Raw genomic sequence first — 25,632 nt, 5'->3', positions numbered from 1 at the left:
GCAGACTTTAGGGATTCTCTGCAGATTGCTCTGTCAAAGATGCTGAGTGAGCAGATTGGACTGACTGGGGGGGATGATTTTTTTGAGTTATGCTACAGAATCAGAATTGCCTAGACATAGTAAAGCCCATAGCTGGCCTTAGGCATAGGCCAACTAGGCGGCCGCCTAGGGCGCCGCTGTTGCAGGGGCGCTTTTCCAGTATTTATTTTGTGTAGGTAGACCAGGATGGGGGCACCTGGGTTGTGTGGGGGGCACCTTTTGCCTAGGGCACTAGCTGACCTAAGGCCGCTGCCGCCTTGCTGAGTCTATGGTGGCTGCCAAAAATGCAAGTACTAGAAAATGGAGATTAAAGTCTAGACCAACTTTACTAGCACTAGTGAATTTAGTAACAGACATAAAACAACTGGAATTGGGATCTTTAGAAAATGGAGGGAACAGACTACATAGGAAAAAATGTGACTTGTGAGAGCAATATATGCAGAGCAGGGACGAGGTTTAAGAGGCAGGATTTGAATGAGTCATATAATGTTTAACTGACAATGACTGGATGGTTTATAAGTGATGTATAATGTTTGCAACTATAGTTGTTTAAGTGGTGTCTAAGATGTAAACTGTTTGCAACTAAAGTGGTATAATTTTGCATGTTTCCCATTTATATAAATGTAAGATTGCCTTTGTCATATGTGAAAATTTAATAAAGATGTTTGGAGAAAAAAAATTGGGAGAGATAAAGACAAGATGTGTGAGGTAAAATCCTATTGTTACAGTGTGACCATTCCTTGAAGATTGTACTTTTACAGCAAGAACATTTAATTACAAATGTACTTTCATTTTTACTTTTTGTATTCTATAGATATTAAGCAAGTCATACAATCAAAACTAAATTGGTAGGGAAACAAACCAAAAGTGTTATTACAGAGATTTAACTTCACATTTGTTTTTGCTGATTCTTTTTTTCATTTGTGGTAAACAAAGTGTTATTCAGAGATCCAACTTCACATTTTATTCTTTTTTGTTCTTTTCAGTATTTTGACATGGCTGCAGATGTTTTAGCAGAAAATGCACACCTCACTTATAAGTTCCTCACTCCGGTAAGAATCTTTTTTTTTTTTTTTTTTTTTTTTTTTTAACAATAATACTACATATTTTCATGCTGCTTTCATAAAGCCAGTTAAGTGTCCGTAGCATCTGCCCCACATCATTGTCTACCAATACTGGAAGTAGCAAAGCAGTTCACACTACCTAAGCATGCAGTTTCACAACATTATAGGGTTCTAGCTGTTTACACAATAAACCCCTAGCAATACCTACATATGAAAAGGACATGCACAAAAGAAAAAGGAGGGGGACAGAAAGGACAAAAAGTAGAGAAAGGCGAAAGTTCACTGGGGAGCCTCTCCTTAGCCCACCATACTATCCAGGGGACTTGTGTGATACGACCTTACTATTACCTCCTTTCTTGGATAGATTTTCTATTACCTTACAACCATCCCAGGCCTAACTTTCAACATCCAAAAGCTTTTGCCATAATTGATATGTTAACATTTTCCTACTCCTAGATTCTCTTTGGGAAGTTCTCTGAGCCTAATCTGTTCCATTAACCTTTTTTCTTCCTTCCATTCCAGTCCTTCTGCTTTTTTCCATTTCCTTGTAATGGCTTTCTTAACCACTAAGACAGTCAGTGTAATGAGTGGATGTTATGTGATCCTATCTCGCCTACATTCTGTACTGATGGGCTCGGAGCCGATCCCTCGGCTCCGACTCGGCACGCTTATGCTATAGAGCGAGGCCTCTTATTGGCTGAGCTATCTTTATCCCAGGATACACCACCACTAATCCCCCAGATCTCGTTTGCCGCTTACAAAGCTTAGACGTGGTCTCAACTTGGCTGGGCTAAGTACTATTTATTTAGGCTTTTTCCTGTCAGAAATTTGCTTGATTTAAATCCAAAAGCTGTTTTAACAGCTATTGTTGTTATACGAGTGTGCATTGGTAGTTTTGGTAGAGGATTTCGTGTTTTCTCCTGTCAGAGAAGTTTTCACGTTTAAGTTAGAGGGCCTTCCCTGTTGTTTCTACTACCTTGGTTTTTGTGTGTGGGTCAAGTACCCGTTTAAGTTAGAGGGTCTTGACCCTCTATCTCTCTTCTTCTGTAAAAAATTGTTTCTTTTACTGTATTCAAAAAAAAAAAAAAAAAAAAAATATTTTATTAAAATTTAAAATATTAAAGTAGGGATATTTTATTTGCTGTAACCCTTCTTTTTGGTTGTAGACAACTGTGTTTGACATTTTGGCTATGTCTAAAGAACACAAACCCTCCGGGTTTAAGAAATGCACGAGGTGTGGTTTCAAAATGTCCATAACGGACGACCACTCCTCGTGCGTCTATTGCTTAGGCGCCAAGCACCTACAATAATCGTGTAGCGTGTGTCACGCCTTTTCATCAAGAGTCCTCCAGGAGAGGAAGAACAAATTAATCCTGACAGGGTTAATCAAGCCATCCTTTGAGGAGACTTTATCTTCCTCTCCTTCTCCTTATAAAAAGAAGAAAGCGTCGGCTCCGACCAGTCAGTTGGAACCGACTGCAAAAAAATCTAAGCAGACTTCTTCATCGGCTCCACGGACTTCGGAGCCGAGGGCGGAACGGTCTGCCTCGATGCCTCCAGCCTCGACCCCTCTGGTTTTGGAGCCGAGGACTGGAGCATCGAGAGGCTGGTCACCCTCATCGGCTCCACTGATATTGGAGCCGATAAGGGTTACCGGCTCAAACTCTTCCCCTTCGGAGCCAAAGTCCTTATCTGCACAGAGGGAAATTACCTTGAGATTTCCCTTGGAGCCAATAGTGGTAGAGTCCATTCGGAGCCGGTCCCCGAGCCCTTCGGAGCCGATGGAGAAATCGGTTCGGGCCCAATCGGTATCCTCTAGATCATCCAAGATGTCTGATTCGGACATCGACAGGGTGCTCCTTAGACTCTTCCAGTCTCCAGTGTTCCAAAAGCTAGTTTCGGCTCCAGCCCATTCGGCTTCGGAGCCGATGGTCCACTCCCCTACTGTGGTTCCTCCTCCAACAGCTTCGGCACCGTTAGAGCCGGCACTGATGGAACCGGTGGAGGTTTTAGGGTCGGGCCCGACCCTTGCTCCAACTCCGGCTCTTGGGTCGGAGTTCAGTACACGGACTTCTTCCTTTGGCCCTGGGGGGGGAGGCTTCGGATTTGATGCTTTTGATCCCAAGTCTCCCTCTTGGTGCGTCGGCGGCGGGAGTGCCGTCCACTGTCGTGGCCACGGAGGTGGGACCCTCCCAGGATTCTGGTGGTCCCGCCTTCAGGGCTATGAGGAGTGCATTAGCCAAATCTTCCTTGGCTACCTCCATGGTTTCCCATGCGCTGCCCTTTGGTCTCACCACAGCCCCCAGGATGTTCTCCAAGTGTTTGGCAGTCGTGACTGCTCACCTGAGAAGTCTAGGATTCCAGGTGTTTCCGTATCTAGACGACTGGCTCCTAACTGCCACCTCCAGGCATCTACTACTGCAGAGCCTTCAAGCCACTATATCACTGGGCAGTTCCCTTGGAATCACCTTCAATTGGCCAAAGTCTGTGTTGCTGCCATCTCAACGAATAAGATTCATAGGGGTAGAGATAGACTCAAACCGAATGCGGGTCTATCTACCTACAGACAGAATACAAACCATACAGACTCAAGTTCGAGCCTTACTTCCCAGGTCCAAAGCTCCAGCCAGGATGGTCCTGCAGCTATTGGGATCCATGTCTGCCACGGTTCTTCTAGTCCCCTTGGCAAGGTTGCACATGAGAATCCTCCAGTGGCTTCTTTCAGCTCAGTGGTCCTTTCAGGAACTCCCTCTCAGTCACCTCATATGGATCACGGAATCTTGCAAGCGGGACCTTCGCTGGTGGCTAGTGCCCTCCAATTTGGATCAGGGACGACCCTTTGTTCTACCTCCTCCGGCGGCCACTTTGACCACAGACGCCTCCCAGATGGGGTGGGGGGGGCATTCCCTGGGCAGGTCAGTCCAAGGCAAATGGCACCCGGAAGAGACTCTTCTTCATATCAACATCCTAGAAATGAGGGCAGTACTTCTGTCCCTTCAAGCCCTTCACGATTATCTCCCTCAAGGCGTAATTGCTGTTCACTCAGACAACATGTCAGTTGTCTGGTACCTGAACAAACAGGGAGGGACCAGATCCTATCCTCTTTGCAGAGAAGCCATGAGAGTTTGGGAATGGGCAGTCTCGACCAAACGCTTCCTAGTGGCTACTCACATACCGGGCAAGTCCAATGTGATAGCCGACAGATTGAGCAGAACCATCCTCTCTCCTCACGAATGGTCACTGAATATGACAGTTGCAAGTCAGATTTTCAACAAATGGGGAGTTCCGTGTTGCGACCTCTTCGCGACTCCTCTGAATGCAAAGTGCAAAGAATTCTTCTCCCTAACCCCGGCTCCGGGGAAGAGCCCCATAGACGCACTAGTCCGTCCTTGGCCCACCGGCTTGCTTTATGCCTTCCCTCCAGTTCCTCTCCTTCCCAAGGTGATTCAAAAGGCATCTCTCTTGGGGAGCAAAATGATCTTAATTGCTCCTTACTGGCCTCGTCAAGTGTGGTTCCCCTATCTTTGGAAACATGCTCTGGAAGGTCCATGGTTCCTGGATCAGATCCCAGACCTACTGGTTCATCAGTCGGGACTATTCCACCAGTCCCTACACACCTTAAAATTGACGGCTTGGCTCCTCCTCTTCCGACGATAGTCAGGAGTCATACATTGGATCCAGATGTTGTGCACATATTATCTTCGGCCCATAAGTCTGCTACAAAGAAACTGTATTCTAGCAAATGGAAAAGATTTGCTATTTGGGCTCAACTCCGGGCCTGGACCCCATTTCTGTTCCCGTGGCAGAAGTACTAAAATTTTTGACTTCTCTTTTCAATCAAGGCTCTTCAGTTTCTACCATCAAGTTACAATTGGCAGCAATTTCTAATTTTCACGAATCCATAGACCCACCTTTAATGAGCAACAGATTGTGTAAGACCTTCTTGAAAGGTGCTGCTCTATTAAGACCTCCGATTTCTCATCCTGCACCTCCATGGGATCTCGCTATAGTGTTACGCGCCTTGACTTCTTTCCCCTTTGAACCGGCAGCTACATGTGATCTAAAGTTTCTATCATGGAAGACAGCCTTTCTGGTGGCGATTACTTCTGCCAGAAGAGTTTCAGAGCTTCAGGCTTTGTCAGTAAAACCCCCGTACTTGGTTTTTCACAAAGACAGAGTATCCCTCAGGCCAAATCCTTCCTTTGTCCCTAAAGTTTGTTCTAGTTTCTGCTTACAACAATCGTTAGAGCTTCCAGTTTTTTCCCAAAATACTCTAACAAAGCGGAGTTCATATTCCACACACTAGATGTCCACAGACAGTTACGTTTTTATTTAAACAGGACCAAACAAACAAGGAAAACAGATCAGTTGTTTGTATCCTTTGCAGACAATAAATTGGGCAAAGCTGTCACAAAGGTCACTATTGCCAAATGGATCAGGGACTGTATTACTCAAGCTTATTTTTATTCTAACAAAGAGCTTACCACCTCTGTCAAAGATCATTCTACAAGGGCTATGGCTACTTCGATAGCATTTCATTCTAAGCTTGCCATTAGTGACATTTGTGCTGTGGCTACATGGTCTTCCCCGCACACTTTTATTTCCCACTACAAATTGGATGTGGCATCTAGAGGACGAGCTTCATTTGGTTCCACAGTGCTCAGGAGTGTTTTCCAATGAGCCACCCGAGATTTAGGTGCTAGGGACGCTGTCCCATCAGTACAGAATGTAGGCGAGATAGGATCACATAACATCTTTTAGTTATGTACTCATAATAACTTTAGATGTTTGGGATCCATCTCGCCTACATTCCTAATAACCCACCCTCCTTCCCCCTTCCTTGGAGATCAGAGGATATCAGAAGGTCCGAATCCTGTTGTTTCATCTTGAAACATCTAACAATGTTATATAAACAAGTTGTGCATGTGTGCATGAATGCAGACAAACAAGATCTGGGGGATTAGTGGTGGTGCATCCTGGGATAAAGATAGCTCAGCCAATAAGAGGCCTCGCTCTATAGCATAAGCGTGCCGAGTCAGAGCCGAGGGATCGGCTCCGAGCCCATCAGTACAGAATGTAGGTGAGATGGATCCCAAACATCTAAAGTTATAGTGAGTACATAACTAAAAGTTTCATTTCCTCTAGGTCTTTAATGTCAAGTCCATACCTCTCAACCTCTTAGAGCAAGAAATTTGGACAAAGCCATAAATAAAAGTGGGACAAAGGCCCAAAAGTAGGGACAAATTTTAAATATTACTCTTACAACTTAGAAAGTCGATAGAATAACAGGTTTAGCATTAGCATACATTTTCTGAAGAGTATGACGTCTGAAACTCAAATGCCTGTCATTATTTTGTAATTTCTATCTTGAATGATTTGCTACTAATTTGCCAGAAAACCACAATTCCATGAAAAAAACAAAAATTTGAGGCAAAAATCTGGACATTCTTTGAAAATCTGTATAGTTGAGAGGTATGATGTCAACATCCCAATGTAACAACATTAAATCTGTGATGAGAAGGTCATCCCTACCCATTATTTTCTTAAGTATCTGGTTAAAGCAGTTTTTCAGACCTTATAACCCCTAAGAGCTCAAAAAAGTGCCCCCAAGAGCCTAATTGTCCATTATTACAACTTCAGCAATACTCGCTTATTTGTGGAAGTATTAGGTATAGCTTGTGCTGTGTATAAAAATATCTGTATAGACACTCCCAGGCAAACATTTAATTTTTTCTCCATTTCATGGCATGCTTACCAGCAAGGCAGATCAGCTCCCATTGCTTCACATAGTATTTTTTTTCACATAATAGTCTTTTCCCCAGTTTTCTATTCCATCCTTGTTGTACCCTGTAATTATTGATCAGATATTTACAGGCCCTAGATAAAAGTGGCACTACGAAGGCTTACTCTGTTCTGGCTACTATGAGCAAGTTAATCCACCAAACACACCCCCTTGTGAGCCCAGATGTGTTTTGATTTGTCTATCCTATGTCATCTGTCCTTTAAGTTCTAGCTAGTGCCTAATCCTAGTAGTCCAACCATGAGACAGGCATGATCTCAATCGACAATCTGTCAATAATTATTGTTACTAGAATTTAGATTGTACCCCTGGCTACACCATCTCATTGTTGCCACCTGATGATGTCGTCTTTGGTCCCTTCCTATACCTCCTGCTATCAGTAATAGGCTCTTCAGGACATCCTGTTTTGTAACTTTCATAGCCAAAAGTTTGAAGAGCATCATTTGTATATCCTTCCACTTACCTGTACACATCCTTCCTCCTGACTGGGTGCAAAATCTACCCTTATCCACTCTGTCCAACTACCTTCTTTGCATTTGGACCATTGTTTTCCATTTTGGAATGTACTACTCACACTAAAGGAGGTCGAAGAAACTAAGATGAATAAGAGTTCAGGTTTATGCCCTGTATCCTTTATGTGAGGGACCTCTGTAGACGTTTCAGTTATATCATGTGCTTGGCCAGGTGCATACTGAAGGGGATGTTGTACTCAATAATTGGTCTAAATGAGGGCCAAGTAGAATGATGACTTCCTTGGACCTGGATACCATATCTGTTTTATAAGTTGCACAACTTAGAATGATTTCCTTACTATCTTAGCCACATGACGACCAAATGCCAGGTTACTGTCTACATATGTCCCCATATCCTTGACTACTGGTCTTATTCTTAGGGATGTATTATCAGCGAGGTAGTTTTCATAGTTAGTTGACTTTCTAAAGAATACTGTTATGCATTGCTGTGACACCAACTATTTGTCTGAGTCAGCCCTTCTTGGAGGATATTAGTATCTTGGTGGGACTCTATGACTGTACTTTGTTTGCAGTTGTTTGCAAATTTGGTCAGCCAGAGGCCCTTGTCATTGATAATGAATGAAGTAGATACCGATAGAATTATATAAATTAAAACTGGTTTTCCCTCATAGAAATGGCATGTATGTGATTTGTTCTCACAGTAACAGCGTGTATTGGTAAAACTACTGTCTCTCATACTGACTGTGTGATATTTTTAGGAATAGTATAAAAATACAGAGCCTACAAATGCAGGAAGAAATAATACCAAGTTATTATTTCTTGTAATATTATGCTTGCCTGACATATTGTAAAACAAAAGTGTTGTTTTTCCTTCATAGCAACAGAGGTTTGGTAATCATAATAACAGTGTTATATATTTTTAGAATTGCATGTGATGCATTGGCTTAACAGAATGTGCTTGTATGGAACAAAAATAAAATAATGTTTTTGCAACATATGGCATTAACAATTGGGGCTTGTTGAGATATCCTAAACAGCTGAATATACAAAGATATTCAAGCTAAAGGGAAATGGCTAACACAACAGAAAAAGTTACAACTATCCTATCAATGAAAGAACATTTTGGCATGCTGAGAACTGACTTTCTCTGGATGAGCATGGCTAGCACAGCAGAAGAAGTTACAGACTATCCTATCGATGAAAACATTTGTGAAAGCACATTATGACTTGCTGAGAACTGGTTTTCTCTAGACAGAGATAATGTTGCAGACAAAGAAGGCTTCAATACAGGGAAAAGAATGATGTGAAGTTGTTCAGTCTCACCATTCATTCTTACAAATGGGTTCAGAGCCGATCCCTCGGCTCCGAGTCGGCCGCATTCACAAGCTCAAAATTTTTGAGTAGCTCGAGGACAAGTCCATATCCCATGATGCTCTATGCCTCACCTCAGATCTAGTTTGCTGCTGCAACAGATTGGAGGTCGAGAGTGGAGCTCGGGCCAGTATTTTTCATCTTTTATAGAATTTGTCTATATATTTCTAGAGTAATTGTTTAGAAGTGTGTATTTTGTCACAGGTTATCAGTAGACTAGTGCTAGTCCTTTTCTTTATCCCTTTTTGAGGTCAATCTTCGTTTATAGAGCGGCTGCTCTTAGGCCTTTTTTGGACGCGTTTTAATTGGTCCCTAATCCCATTTACAGTGTCTATAACTGTTTCTTCTTAGTGCTCCAGTGTTTTTCTTTATAGCTGTTGGTATCTTTTTCTGTAGATATTAGAGTTCGGTGTTAGCCTAGCCAGGGTGCTTGTTTGTCTAGGCAGTTAACCATTTGAATCTTTAACTGTTTACCTTAGGGTTTGGTATTAGCCTAGGCAGTTATATATAGATATTCGGTTATTTCTTTGAATTATGGCTGATCATAAGGAAAAAGAGAGACAGAAGTCAGGGTTTAAGAAATGCCCTAAATGTGGACAAAAAATGTCAATTACTGATTCACATTTTTCCTGTGTTTATTGTCTGGGTGCAGTCCAGCTGCAGAAGGACTGCACCATTTGTCATTCGTTCAGCAGCAGAGTCTTGTTAGAACGTAGGAGAAAGTTAGTGGATAGGGGTTGTGAAACCTGATTTTCAGGATGCTCTTGATAAGGCTGACCAGACTTCTAAATCTTTGAAGGGGTTTAAATCTTCAAAAGCTTCTTTGGAGCCAAAGTCTTTTGCTCCAAAATTGGCTGTGAAGGTGCAGTCGCTGGTTCCACAGTCCTCGGAACCGAGCACCAAGCTTGTTTTTCGGAGCTGGTCCCCGGTATTGGAGCCTGTCTCTGAAAGTTTTAAATCACCAATTTTCAGTCGGTGGCTTCGTCTATCCCTTCGACTCGTTCTTCGAGGAGCCTCTCTGATGTGGATGTGGACCGAGTGGTGCAGAGGCTCCTCCAGAATCCAGCATCAGCCAAATTGTTGTTGGCTCTGGCTCAACCCGTCTCTGAGTCGAAGACTTCCTTACCTACTGTGTCTGCTCCTCCTCCAAGCTGAGAAGGGCCTTCGGAGCCAGAGGAGGTAGAACTGATGATTGTGGAACCCTCGGAGCCGAGGCCTGTTCCAGTGCCATCAGCTCCGTCCACTCAGATTACTTCGATGCTGTTCGAGGAGTCTGGGAACTGACACTGTCGGGTCCGGGGGGGGGGAGAGTCGAACCAATGGGTCAGTTCTGACCCTTCCGCTCGGAGCTTCGGCACGGATGAGCTCGGCTCCTTCCTCTGGGTCAGAGCCCACTGTTTCAGTGCTGGGAAAGTTACCATCTTCTTCGGAACTGGCTGCTTCCTCACATCAGAGCAGTAGAGCCTCTGATGCCATGAGAAGAGTTATATCTTCTAAGACACTCACTTCATTAGGGCTTACATCCTCATACCTGAAAGTGACGCTTTCTACCTCTGCATCACAGGTCCCTTTAAAGCGTTGAGACCCAGAGCCTCAGGTAGTCCTATTGGGTGACCCATGTTCTACTGAGACCTCACCAGAAGCTCCCGCTGATGAGGTTCCCTGGAAGAAGCTTTGCAAGAGGAGGCATTTAGACTCCCCGCAGGAGTCTGTCACATCAGACACCGACTTAGAGGAGTCAGAAGGGTCCCCCTTGGAGGATATCTCTTTTGCTGATATCCTAGAGATCCTAAAGACAGAGGGGTGGCTGGCAGTCCATTAGCCCTACTGATGATGAATTGGTGCTTCTGAAGGTCTTTGGGTCTCAACCCTCCATCTCCTGGTTGATTCCACCATTCAATGAACTAATGGATTTATTTGCTCGAAGGGCGTGGGAGTCTCCTGACCTGTCCCTCGGAGGCCCAGCAAGTTTATTACTTCGCCACAGGACAAAATGTTTCTTACCAAAGGAGTGCTAGTTGATGCCATGGTGATGGCGGCTGCCACTAAGAAAAAGATGTCTGAAACCTCTTCTACTGTCCATTCTCCTAATAGAGATTCCAGGATTATGGACAGATATGGGAAATGCATTTTTAGTTCAGCGACTTTTGCTATGCGATCGCTCAACTATTTGACATATTTTACCAGACTTCAGAGGTATATCCTTAAAGAGCTTGGAGATACTCTACAGAGTATTACAGCTGAGGGTGTTCCAGATAAGGTGACATCCCAGCTCAATACCTTTAATTCTATAGTTAACTCGTCCATGCGTCTCATTTCTTATGCAGCTGATAGCACGAGTTGGGCAGCGGGTTCAGGAATAGCTCTTCGGAGACATTCCTGGATGCACTTATGCTCCTTTGTGGAAGCTTTCAAGTCTTCCTTTGTTAATTCCCCATTTGATGGCTCATCCCTTTTCGGGCCTAAAGTCAAGTCAAGTCACTAGGTGTAGACAAGATGGAAAGACTCTATCTGCCGTAGAAGTCCATTTTTCCACCCCTACTAGACCTTACCCCAAAGGGCAAAAGGGAAGAAAAATGTGGTTCTGCAAGTCCCAAGGAGCCTTTCAGAACACATGCAGTGAACCCCCTCCAGGGGCAGAGGAGGGGGCAATAATGGAAGATACCGCCCAGGTGACAGAGGGGGTCTGCAAAACCAGAGCAACAGGGATAAGTTCTTTGGCAAGCCCTACCAGTGCTCCTGAAAGGAGGCCCGACTGTCCTACTCTGGAGGCAGTCAAGGGTTGCTTGTCTTTGTATCCAGACACTTGGCTAAAAATTACAAAAGATTCTTGGGTAAAAATCATTATTACCAGAGGATTTGTCATTTCTTTCACAGAACCTCCCTCCATATGAAATAAAATCTCAGACATTCCACCCAGTCTCAGGGATCAAGCAACCATAGAGATTCAAAGGTTGCTGGAAAAAAAAGAGTAATCCAGCCAGTCCCAGCATACCAGGTAGGATCCGGAACCTACTCCAGATTCTTTTTAGTACAAAGAAAACAGGGGATTGAAGGCCCATCTTGGACCTCAGCAAACTCAACATTTTTGTAAAGAAGGAGAAGTTCCGGATGGTCACGCTTTAGTCGATTCTTCCATTTCTAGGAACGGGCGATTGTATGTGCTCTATAGATCTCAAGGACGCGTACTATTATATCAAAATGGCCAGAACATCCAGAGATCACTTGTGTTTCCGGCTGGGAGCCAGTCTTTATCAGTTCTGAGCACTGCCCTTTGGTCTCATAACAGCCCCCAGAGTGTTTACCAAATGTATGGCAGTGGTTACGGCTCACCTGAGGTGTCTAGTATTCCGAGTGTTACCATAACTGGATGACTGGCTCCTCACCGCCACCTTCAGGCATCAACTAGTTCAGTCAAGGGATCACACTCTAAAACTGTGTTGTCAGTTAGGAATTACTGTAAATTTCGACAAGTCTGCGTTGTCACCATTGCAGCGTATTTCCTTTATTGGAGCAGATTTAGACACCACCACCACCATGGTAAAACTGCCACTGGAAAGAATAGTCACACTTCGGCAACAGGCATCAGACATTCTGACGCACAAAAAAGTACCAGCCTCTCAAGTTTTGAAACTACTAGGTACTATGGCAGCAACTCTCATAGCAGTTCCTCTAGGGCGCATGCACATGAGAATACTTCAGTGGTTACTCTTCACCCAGTGGTCTTACCAGCAACTTCCAATGCCATTCTTGATAATCATTACAGATTCATGCAAAAAGGATCTTCAATGGTGGTTGAACAGCCACCATGTAACAGTAGGTTGTCCATTTGTTCTTCCCCCGCCATCGGCCACAGTGACCACAGATGCTTCTCTGATAGGGTGGGGGGAGCTTTTTCAGGGAAGAACAGCCCAAGACACCTGGTCAGAGACAGAGTCACAATTGCACATCAATGTCCTGGAGATGAGAGCAGTACTTTTGGCATTGCAGTACTTCCAAGACTCTCTTCCTCTGGGAACGATTGCTATTCAGACCAACAACATGTCAGTAGTCTGGTATATCAACAAGCAAGAGGGAACCAAGTCTTATCCCCTGTGTTGAGAGGCCTTAAGAGTCTGGCAGTGGGCTGTATCCACCGGGCGCTTTCTGATAGTGATGCACATCCTGGGGAAATCCAACGTGATCGCGGACAAACTAAGCAGAGCCATTCTGATGCCACACGAGTGTTCCCTCAAAGACGATGTAGTGGAGATGATTTTCCTCAGATGGGACCAACCTTGCTGCAACCTGTTTGCATCCCCCATAAATGTCAAATGCAGAAGCTGCTTTGCCTGAATCCCCCACCAGTGGAAAACCCAAGGGATTCTCTCGTATATGTTTGACCCCTTGGACTCCTGTATGCATTTCCACCCATTCCCTTGACTCAAAAATTTCTGCAGAAGGCCAAAGCCTTGGGGAGGACTGTAATTCTGATAGCCCCATATTGGCCTCAGCAGATTTGGTTCCCCTTCCTTCAACTCTACCAGCTAGAGGAACCCTGGATTCTGGACCCAGTTCCAGATCTGCTGACACATTTGTCAGGGGCTCTTCATCCTTCACTTCACTCCCTCAGATTCACAGCTTGGCTGCTCCAATTTCCAACATAGCCAGGACCCATAGTCTTTCCTCGGAGATGCTGCATATCCTTGTATCCTCACATAAAGCTTCAACCAGAAAGTTATACGCCAGCAAGTGGAAGCGGTTTGCTTTCTGGGCTTCTCAAAATGATATTGACCCATACATCGCCCCAGTTGCTAGCATATTAAAGTTCTTGACTAAGCTTTTTAATGAAGGTGCTGGGGCAGCTACCATATGTGTTCAATTGGCTGCAATTTCAAATTTTCACCTCGGATCGGAAGGCTGTGATCTTATGTTTCACAGGTTATGTAGAGCCTTCTTAAAAGGAACCATACATCTCAGACCACCAGATAGACAACCTTTCACTTCCTGGAACCTAAATTTTGTTCTATCTAGGATTATTCTTCCTCCATTTGAGCCTACATCTTCCTGCCAACTAAAATTCCTGTCTTGGAAAACCATTTTCTTGGTGGCCATTACATCAGCGTGTAGGGTGTCCGAACTGGAGGCCTTATCTATCAAACCCCCATATTTAATTTTTCACCCTGACAAAGTGTGGCTCCAGACTAACCCTACCTTCCTTCCAATGGTATGTTCGGAGGCTAATCTAAATCAAACTATTTAACTCCAAACTTTCTTCAGTAACCATTCCAGCAAGTTGGAATATATGTTGCATAAACTTGATGTTCACAGACAACTCAGATTTTATTTGGATAGAACAAAAGAATTTAGAAAATCAGAACAACTTTTTGTCTCTCATTCTGATACCAAGAAAGGGCTACCGGTGTCAAAAATCACTCTTTCCAAATGGTTGACTGATTGTATAAAGTTCACATATTCTTCCGTGAATCAGCTGTTAGAACATAACATGAAGGCGCATTCCACAAGAGCTGTTTCTACTTCTTCAGCTTATACGGCTAGACTGCCGTTATACACAATATGTGCAGCTGCCACTTGGTCAAAGCCACATATCTTCATTATGCATTACAAAGTAGATAAGGCCTCCAGGGACAGGGCTTCCTTTGGTTCCACTGTCCTCAGGAATATACTCCCGTGAGCCACCCAGGATGAATGGTTCTTGGGACGCTACCCATTTGTAAGAATGAACAGCGAGATTGAACAACTTCACATAAAGAAGTTATGTACTTACCATAACATTCCATGTGAGTTGTTCCTTTCAACTTCATTCTTGCATCCCCTCCCACCTACCCCCTCCAGGCTTCTCGAAGAATGAGTAAGAGATTTGCAGTCTGGTGGGTATTTGTGTAGGATTTCCTACTCCGGCTGGAGTAATGTTCATTGTATATGTTGGGATCAGCAAACTAGATTTGAGGTGAGGCAGAGAGTATCATGTGATAGGGACTTGGCCTCGAGCTACTCAAAAACTTCGAGCTTGTGAAAGTGGCCGACTCTGAGCCGAGGGATCGACTCCGAACCCATTTGTAAGAATGAAGGTGAGATAAACAACTCACATGCAACGTTATGGTAAGTACATAACTTCTTTTTTTCATCAAGAACAAAGTTTTGAAACTATAAATGTGGTTGTAAAGGTGAACATTTTGTAATCCGAGTCAGCTGAGGAAGTGCAGTGTGTCTGACAATATTATATCTGTGTTATAAAGATAATGTTAGAATATAACAGTATTCCTTGTTTGGCCGGTTTCAATAAATCTGCCATTATATGAATATACAGCTGTACAGTTTGTCAGTGTGACATGATGCTGTTAATTTCAATTTAACAGTGGTGAGCTAGGCCTAATTTGGACCCTTTTAAATATTTGTAAAAGTACTATGACAAGCACTAGTTAAGTTTTGTTGGTACCAATGTCAATGCACTCAGTCTTGAACAGCTCAGCAGTGTTAGGAATTTCCAAGTGGGTGAAGCGAGATTTCTTCTTTGTATCTGGTCTAAGAAGTTCACAAGCATTTTTGACAGAGAGGGTGTTTCCAGTTTGAAGTTATAGCCTACAGACTGATCACCTTTTCGCCATTTCTGAAGATGGTAAGCCTCTTTCTAAAATAACATGGATACCAGCAAGGACACAAGTGCTAGATGCACACATTTTCTGGCCATAGACTTAAACCAGACTCCTGATAAAGTGTGGACATTATTACATCAGTGGTATAAACAAGCCAGTCTTCTTCTTCTTCTTCTTTCGGCTTTATCCCGGTTAGGGGTCGCCACAGCGGATCACCTGTCCGCACATTGAATGGCAGTGGAGTTTTACGGTGTCGAGTTGCCAGCCCGGCGCCCAACCTTCCACAGAAGGCACACTCACACGCATACCTAGGGCCAATTTAGAGTGTCCAATCCACCTGCAGCATGTCTTTGGGATGTGGGAGGAAACCGGAGCACCCGGAGGAAACCCACGCGACCACAGGGAGGACATGCAGACTCCGCACAGAAGGCACCCCAGCCAAGGATCGAACCGAAGAACCTCTTGCTGTGAGGCGACAATGCTAACCACTGCACCACCGCGGCCGCCCGGTATAAACAAGCCAGTACTGATGTTAAAAGTAATACAGCATTACTTGGTATAAATAAAAGTGAAAAAGTTTATATGTGTAAATGAATTAATTGTTTTGGTCAGTATGTACAAAAGTGTAAAACTCCATTTGAACTGTGGAGACAAATGTCCTTGTTTTTGTTTAAAACTGTGTTAAATCGTGCTAAAGGTTTACAGGTTGTAGAGACATCTGAAATGTTTCAGACAACATACTGCTTGCAGAGGAATGCTTTTAACAGAGATAACAAATTATTAACAGAGCTTAGTGAAAAACACACGGAAGTGTTAAAGAAACATGATATGCAGGTTAGAAAGTATATGCAAACTGTTTTAGACATTTTGCCTAGAGCTGAAGTTGCTATACAGATGGATGCTACAGAATGTACAGTAGTGCAGACAGATGACAGTTGTAAGAATCTGCAAGTTTTTGAAACTGAATTTGAAATTGTACTTTGTGCAAATGTACAAAATTTAAAGAATTGGTTACAACAAAAACATGCAGATTTATGGGTTAAAGATGAAATTAATTCCAGTTCAGCTGACACAGCTAAAGTGCTCAGAAAGACATATTGGGTTTGGCCAGTTAGGAAAAAAGTATAACCATACACATTTATGTTGTGCAGTGTATACTAGAAATAACAGTCACATTACATGAATACAGTTTTGTCAGGATTTAACAAGTGTAACAGCTCCATACTAACATAGGAATATGTTAGGATTTAAAGGGTTAAAAATTACAACAGCTAATGGTTCAAAGTGTAACAGCTCCATACAAGATATGGACATGTCAGTAGAGTATTTTAATATTACAGTTTCTGACAGGACTCTAGAACAGGCAGAGCATGACAATGAACATATTTTTATGTGTAACATTTTTTTTTCTTGGTACTGATGAAGATGGGTTTAAAATAGTAAGTGCAGTAGGATGTGGATAATTGTAGACAGGTGGAGGTGTGAACAGGGACATACTGAGAGTGGCATCACCCCCTCTAGCAATGGGAAGCCCTGATGATAGATAAATTGCATGTTTTCCTTGTAAAACTGGGACATATCAAGCAAGTCTGTATATACTACAGAAAATGGAAAAATAGGCAGATAGAGAAAGGAGTATTTAAGTCAAAAGGAAAGCAAACATTGCAGGATGATAACACTGAGGGTCAAAGTGAACTGAGTGTTAACCAAAACTGCATGACAATATTTCAGACCTTGTGGACAGAAACAAAAACAGACTGTGGGAAGTATTTGAAAATCAACAGTATGTCATGAATAGATTACCTCAGGGTTTTCAAAGCAGTCCTGTCATTTGTCATCCGGTAGTAGAGATTTTCATTACCCCTACTCATACCTCTTCTAGCTCTACTACCCTTCGCCTTTCCTCACATACCCCCTTTCTCTCTTTTTCCTTCCCCTCTTCCATCTCTCTCCTTTATCTTCTTATTCTATTCTCCTTACCCTTCTCCCCTTATTATTTTATTATTTTATTTAAAAACTACCTCTGCCCTCAAACCAGCTTTACTAGTTCACTCGTACTGTCTCCCTGGCTATCTTATTTTTGGGCCTCATTGACTTATTCCACTTCTACTGCATACTACTGTCTCATCCTAACATTTATTTTCAACTTTATATCATATTATTATAAATGTGACCATGATGTTAGTCAGTCTCTATCTCAGAAAGTTTGTAGCAGGTCTAGTTCACCCTAGGTTAAGTTAATGAATATCCTTTGCAATTTGGTAACTCTTTGATGTAATATCTGCAAATAATTTTTGTGTATTTGATTTTCTCTTTAATATTTTGTAATTTCTATAAATAATGTTTGTGTTTCTGTAATATCTGTAAATGATTTTTATGTATATTTATCACTTTCTGGAGCTTTTCTCCCCAGGCCTCCACTGAAAATGAGCTTCCTTGGCCCAGTGGACTTTCCCGGTAAACAAATGCCAATAAATAAGTAAATAGAGATATTCTTACAGGGTGTGAGTAAAGATGACAATGTTACATTCTAATACACTCATAGACTGTGAAAAAATACATATCACAGCTGAAAAAAGTTCTGAGACCGTTGCAAGAGGCAGGTTTAAAAGTAAACAAAAACAAAATACAGTTCTTGTCACAATAAGTAAAATTTCTAGGAACAGTTTATTTTATTTACTTATTTATTTTATTTTACATTTGTTAATCGGGCTAGTCCAACTGGATACATGTCCATTTTCAGTGGAGGCCCGAGGAGAAAAGCTCCGCTATCTACTACATAATAACAAAAAAGTACATTCAAATTACACAAGGAATTTAAATCACAACTACACAAGGCATTTAAATCATCATTTCAGGAAGTTCACAAAAGGTGAATAGAGAGACTAAGAGATTACTTAAGTACAGGTATGTAAAATATGTGACAGAAGTAATAAAATAGTTTAAAAGCTAACAATAGAGTTTCTAGAACATTATAGTTTGTATTAGAGAGAGTCAATTTCTCAGGTAGAAAATGAAAAATAAATTGAAGAAATAAAGTTGGGAGACAGTGCAAAGGATGCAGGAGAAGGTTATCAGACTAACCGGGAGGACTCCTTGTCAGGAAGGGGTGGGGGCATTCTGCAATTGCCAAAGCCTTTAACAGTTTTGGATTTGCATAAGCAGATCAAAAAGAAGAGTTGACTCTACAATGAAGTCGCTCAGAGGAAAAGGCATTTAAAGTGTTAAAGCAGAAGTTGGCACAGGCAACGGAGCTAATAGCTTCCACCAGTACATTTTCTTTTGTTTTGCAAGCAGCAGCAGGAAAGCACACACTTTAGTGTTTTATTACAATCTTGGCCATAAGTGGCATCATAGGGAATGGACACTCCATTAACACAGGTTACTTTTTGTGGCAGGAAAATGATCCTTGCATGAAACTATTTTTTGGCCATTTACTGGGGAATAAGACAGACAGACTATTTGACAATGTTCTCTGGGGTTATAGTTCAAACTCCACATTTGACAATCAAAACATTGCTAAATAACAGTGAAATAAACAAAATCACTGAAGGGGTTAGTCAGACATCCCTACAGTGTATGTGGATGGTGCACATTTCTGGAAGGATGGGAAGTACTGCACTGGGTTTGCAATAGTAACATTGCAAAAGGGAGACAAACCAATTATGGTTAAGTAACCAGGATACATGTCAGCACAAATGACTGAGCTAAAAACAGTAAAATGTGTTTTTCAACATTTACATCCAGTAAATATTTACAGTGACAGTGCTTATGCAATAAATTCTCTTGAGACTACATATGGCAACGTGGGCTAGAAGAGGGTTCACTAATAGTGCAGGACTGATTCAAAAGTACAAGTTACAGAGACAGTTCAGTATTTTAAAGTTAAAAGCAAAGCATCAACAATGGATAAAAGACCTGCAGGAAGTATGCCAAGAAATAGCCAAAGAGCAAAGTAAAGGAATTGATTAGACTGTTGGTCTTAAAGAGTACGGAATGTAAACTAAAAGATTTTCTAAAAAATTAGTGTCACGAATAGAGTTGTGGTAAAACAGACAAGGCAGATGTTCCAGACATAAAAGTAAGTGCAGTTCCAAATTAAAGTGCATGTATACAACAGGCAGGATCAAAATCTTTAGGGGTCAGTGAATGCAATATCACATTAGTTAGGGGATACTACATTTGCAGTACAAAAGCATATAAATGGCTCCGTATGGAATGGGAAGGAATCTGTTATGTAGGGTATGTAGTACCATCAATAAGATTAACTAAAGAACTTCCTGAAGGTAAAATAAGGAATGTTAGAAAAAAGAGAGAATTAAAAAACAGTATTGCTACATTAGATCAATCATAGATTTACAGTCATGACATAAATGCAGCAGAAACAAATGGGTCTTTGTGCTCTAGTCAACAAGGAGTGCTGTACTTGTATTCCAGACTAGACAAAACCCATAAAGCAACATTTAAGTAGAATGCAACTAGTATCTGAAAAGGCTAGAAAGACATGGAACAGTGACTGGAGTGATTGCTTAAATGGGTTATTTTTGGGATGGTGGAAAACTATTATCACAGTTTTAATTGCTATAGTAGCCATTATTTTGTTGATCATAATAATGAGCATGTGTATTAAACTTTCCCCGGGATTCATGAAGCTCGGCGCAAGGCCGGCGTAAGGGCTGCGCCGGCTGTGCAGTGAATAGCCGGCGTAGTAGCGCCATATGCATATTAATGAGAGTGCACCGCAACCACAGACACGTGCGTAGTGTACGTGAGCGAGCCCAAGTAGGATGCGTCCGGAGGCGTGGCTAAGCCGGCATGCGGTGAGCAACCTAATGTGCTGACTGCCACGGTCCGCCCATAATAGTAATGGCAGCAGCCAGGGCCCGTGCAGAATGAAACGCACGTAGAGTATGCAACATAGTACCCGTCCCAACTAAACGGAAAAGCAAATACAACCCACGAAGGCTTAAGTGTACCCGTCCAAGGAGCAAAGGATACGCATAAGACCGCGTATGTCCCGCAATGCACCGTCAGTGGTTATACTCATAGAAGGTGTACCGCAGCATGTCAGCGTGCCGCACCGACATAGGAGTAGCGACTAAGGTTACCACCTGTCCCACTTTGCGAGGGGCAGTCCCTCTATGGGCAGTTGTGTCCCGATAAAAACTATTAAAAATGGCAAATGTGCTAAGATGGTAGGACATAATGATATCCCGTATTTAATGTAATGGTTGCATGAATTGGTTATTTCTGTAACTGAAATATCTCAATGTCACAAGAAACAGAATAAGCAACCAAACTGCCACAACAATAAGCTTTTATTTAGGCAAACAAGTGAAGTTCTATGCCATATAGTGACCGTGTGTATGTGTCGGCCTGTAAAATCAGATGTGAGTCCCGGAAATATCCCACCTTGGCAACTGGAAAAGGTGGCAACCCCAGTAGCGACATGGGCATGGTCACCAGGGTTACCAGCTGTCCCAATGTGCCATGGATAGTCCCTCATTGGACAGTTGTGTCCCTGCAAAATCGAAAAATGAAAATGACCTGAGATTCCTGCCAAAATATTCCGCAATATACATGTAATAGTAGCATAAAACATATAATTTGTATATGAAACACATACATGGCATAAGAAACTGAATAAGGAACCCAAATGCTAACAGAATAAGCGTATATTATGGCAAACAAGTAAAGTCCTGTCAACTCCACTTACTGTGGGTATGTGTTGTCCTGCAAAATCCGATGTTCCCACAAAACATGTCCCACTATGGGCATTGGAAAAGGTGCCAACCATAATGGTCACAAGCAGTAGTGAGAGTACATAGCCGGGTAGCTGTGTTGACATGACAACAGGAAGGAACCAAGATACCTTAAACACAGGCAAACATGTGCATAGCAACATATCCCACACCCAGCAACGTCTCTGTCGCATACACTGGATGGCGTATGTTGAAGTGTAATATCCAGAAGCAGAACCCATGCATTCAGATGTAATACACAATAGCCTCATTGTAGCATGTAAGTCCCACCCATGTACACCTGTGCACCCAAACCTGCTAGCATCCGTGTGCAGCTATACACCTACACACAATGTGCATACCTGAAATGTGGTAAGATGTTTGTGTTAGGCAGTGCCACGCGGGCAAATACGTACCCCACATGTCACCAACCCACCTCAGGTACAGATATGGAAATGGCTGCATGTGAATGTGTCTGCAGAATGTGTACATCCCGCATGTGGTATGTACCCGTCCAAACCATATAGGTTTGCATACGACACGGTGCACATAACTGTACACATGTGGACAAGTCGGGTTGTTGAACCACCGCATCGATGATTAGCTATGCAGAGAAGTCGAACACATATAGCGGAACACGTGCCTACCAAACAGGGCGTCCTAACAGGGTGCTAAAGGCAAACAAGGGAAGGTGGGACATCACATGTGGAGAGTAGCGTTGCCGGACGCCAAATACACACGGTCAAGGTAAAGGACGGAACAACATGCATATGGCGGATGGATGTTGTTCAAAAATATATAGAAACACATATGAAGTGCCAGTTTAGACTCGAAATACTATATAATGCATTGAATTGTACCGTACAATATGGCAGTAGAACTGATCATGCATGTAATTGGTGAAGCTAAGCTGTAGTGTGATGGAATTCTGACCCTGGCAGTAACCAGTACAGCAGGCTAATGTCTCTCAGCATTAATTATCTGCTGGGTGACAGAAAATAAATGTATGTACATGCATAACATCACCCCTACCCTGAGGAGGATGGCCTTGTGAGCTCTATCGAAGATAAGAGTACAACTCCTTACCAGAGAGACAAAGCAACGTATTAAGAAATGAACTGACTACTGTACCGAACCAGTCCAGGGTCCTTGAAACAGCTACAATCACAGAAGGACACTGTAATTGACCAGGTGCCTTGCAAGGCTGTGTTATTCTCATGGGAAAACATTTTAAAAGCACGACCTCAGCACCCACGTATGTATAGACTATTGTGGACCATAGTGATGGAAATGCCCTGTGACCGACCACGTCAGTAAGGTGGGCAAAAGCTGATTGTAAACACTATATAAAGAAATTGCTTACTGTATAGAGTCAGACAAAACTCTCACACTTGGACTGTATATTAATTTGCCTGCCTGTGTACACTACTAAAACGTTGTGAACCCGAGCCTCCTGTGTTATTGACTGTCACTTAGAAAAGCCTACTGATAACTACAGTGTGGTTTTAACAACTTATTTGACATTGTGATCCTTCTTATCCGGAATTCCCTTGGTAAGCTACAGGTCAGAGTGCATGGGTGGTTAGACATCTGCGCAGGAGAATTTGCCTAAATGGTTCTTCTTGAATGAAAGACCTCCGACTGAATTGTTGTGTGTAAAGAGGCTGTCTACCGTCTGATCTGTGGCTGAAAAGCGGAAAACTGGATCCCAAGAAGAAAACGTGCAGTCTTAAACAGGAGGCTCAGGTAAGGAGTGTTTGCCTCTTTGTGTCTATTGTAGATCAGGGACCAGACTACATTGTGTTTCTGTTAACAGTCGTGATAGCGGGTCGAAGACCAATCCAAATAGTGTTAAATCTGGACATAGGTCAGGGGAACACAGAGCAGAGTAAATAGTCATTGTAGACACTACAGTGGATACAGGGAAGGAGATACCACGTGCTACGAGAGAAGGGTACGTAACAGTCGTGTAGAGGATATGGGGATTAGTGAACAAACAGATCATGTGATCCGCGTTTGACGGGTGACGTGAAGTATATGCAATCGCAGAGAGCACATAATGTGAGATATTCAGCAAAATGGGGTAATAAATATGACATTGATGGTATATTAGACAAAATATCGTTACTGAAACATTGTAATCTCTGAAAATGTGATGCACATGTTCTAGGGTAACCACCTGTCCCACCCTGTGAGGGACAGTCCCCCTTTGGCCAGTTGTGTCCTGCAAACAAACAGAACAAATGGCAAATGTCCTGATATCTCAGGACAAAGATTTCCCAGATATCTTTTCAAATGGTAGCATAAAACAGTAATTTTGTATCTGGAACAACAAAATATCATAATAAACAGAATAAGCAACTGAAATGCTACAAGAATTGGTAGCTCTCCTGGCAAAAAGTGAAATCCTGTCCTATGTACTGGCCGTGGGTATGCTTTTTCCTGGCAAATTACACGCCCGAGCACTAATGTCCCACATTGTGCATTTGAAAAGGTGGCAGCCCTAAGATGTGCAGGCGACAAAACAGCGACAATTGGGTATCCGTCAAGCACATAGATGGATTGAGGTAGTGAACCGAAGGGAACAGAACACTACAAATGCGAAGCATCATACGTACACAGAGAAGATCATAATACAGTAGTAGCGACAGCCCCCCCACCCCCATACCACCTCCGGTACCACATCCAGGATATGAAGCAGGAGGGCAGGCTAGTCCCCACACGTTATCCTGTGTCAACAGAGGTATCACAACGACCAAATGTAACAGAAGCTATTGAAACCACATCCCGAACTCGTAACATACCTAGGGACACTCGAGTAAGAAGACAGTCAGTAGAACAGAGTGAGGATATCTGTCAATTAATTGAAGTACCGAACCCTCATGCAGGACAGGAAGGCCAGGACCCAACCCCCATACTGTATAGACCGTGGACACCAGATGATATCTGTAAAGTCACAGAGGGAATTCCCCATCTACAAAGTAATCGCTATTCACCATGCAATACCCTTGTATCTTCTGATCGGAAAACAAAAGGGGAATGGCGGATGGTACAGGATTTACAAGCTGTAAATCATGTAATAATACCTAGGGTACCGATGGTGCCAGACCCACACACAATATTGAATGCTATGAACACGCCACAGAAGTATCTTACCGTGGTACATACAAGCTATGCTTCCTTTGCAATACCTATACATCCAGATAGTCCGTATTGCTTTGCATTTACATTCAGGGTAACAGATACAGCCATACCCGGCTATTGCAGGGATACTGTGAAAGTACAACGATATTCCCACAGGAGATGGCTAGCTACATTCCGGTGTTTACTCCACCCGGGGCCAGTCAAGTTCTACTTTATGTGGATGATATTCTGCTTGCGGCCCCTACCCAGCAGCAATGTATGGAAGATACAATAGCATTATTGAGATATTCAGCAGAACAGGGACATAAATTAAGCAACCATAAATTGCAACTACAGAGAATACAGGTCAAGTACCTGGGATATGTGTTATCCAAGTAGGGTAGAACATTACATGATGATAGGAAGGTAGCAATTTCACAAGCACCCAAGCCAACTACCAAGAAGGGAATGATGTCCTGTCTGGGCCGACTAACATTTGTCAAAGCTGGTTACCAAACAATGCTTTGGAATCCGCTGTATTGTCTGCCTTAATCTTTAATACACCTATGGCAGCACAACACATACTACACTGGATTACAGTAGCAGAAATAACTTTCTGCAGACTAAAACGATTGATAGCTTCAACATCTGTATTAGGTCTCCCGAATAATCATAACACATGTTGTCAGACTGTAGATTGTAAGCGGAGATATATGACGTCAGTCTTGATGCAACAGCATGGAAGTAAGCAACGCTACATAGCTTACTACTCATTGCAGTTGGACACTGTGGCATGGTCAGTGCCACATTGTGTACAGGCAGTTGTTGTAGCACCCATGGCAGTACAGGCCCCGGCCTTAATGTTATTATAGCACCCTCTCACTGTGAGAATGTCTCATGCAGTTGCGATCATTCTGCTGCAAGAGAAGATAGCATTCCTGACCCGTGCTAGACATTTGTCTTGTTTGACCATACCACTGAGTCAACCTCATATGGTGATTGAACGTTGTACAACATTAAACCTATCAACGTCACGTCCGACACCTGTGTATGGCACACCACACAGTTGCCTATACGAAATGGATGAAATAACTACACACAGACATGATATATCACTGATATACCCTTAGATGATGCAGAGGTGTACGGATCATGTAGACAGAGTCCTACAGGAACGAATCAAGTAGGTTATGCAGTAGTTATTGATAATGAGATTGTAGACGCCCAACCCCTGCAGCATAACGTGTCTGCTCAAGCAGCAGAATAGATAGCTTTAACACGTGCTTGTACTGTGGCGAAAAACTGATGTGTGGACATATGTCCCGATAGTCAGTATGTTGTCTGTACAGTGCATGTTTATGAGCAGCAGTGGAAGAATAGGGGAATGATAACATCCACCGGTAAACCGATTAATCATGCGCAATT

General features: G+C 42.8%; 1 protein-coding gene across 2 annotated transcripts in view; it reads left to right on the top strand.

Annotated features, from left to right (window-relative positions):
• Positions 1-25,632, top strand: part of LOC122816772 (tetratricopeptide repeat protein 30A) — a 2,782,581-nt gene that overhangs the window by 1,255,750 nt on the left and 1,501,199 nt on the right. For both annotated transcript variants that reach the window (XM_044089788.1, XM_044089789.1), the window contains exon 10: positions 1,026-1,091. In XM_044089788.1, the coding sequence (XP_043945723.1) occupies positions 1,026-1,091 (66 nt within the window). The remainder of the gene's footprint in view (positions 1-1,025; positions 1,092-25,632) is intronic.

Source organism: Protopterus annectens, chromosome 12.part0, assembly GCF_019279795.1.
Source record: "Protopterus annectens isolate FY-2018-M chromosome 12.part0, PAN1.0, whole genome shotgun sequence".
NCBI lineage: Eukaryota > Metazoa > Chordata > Ceratodontiformes > Protopteridae > Protopterus > Protopterus annectens.
This window is presented reverse-complemented; position numbering and strand designations above follow the sequence as displayed.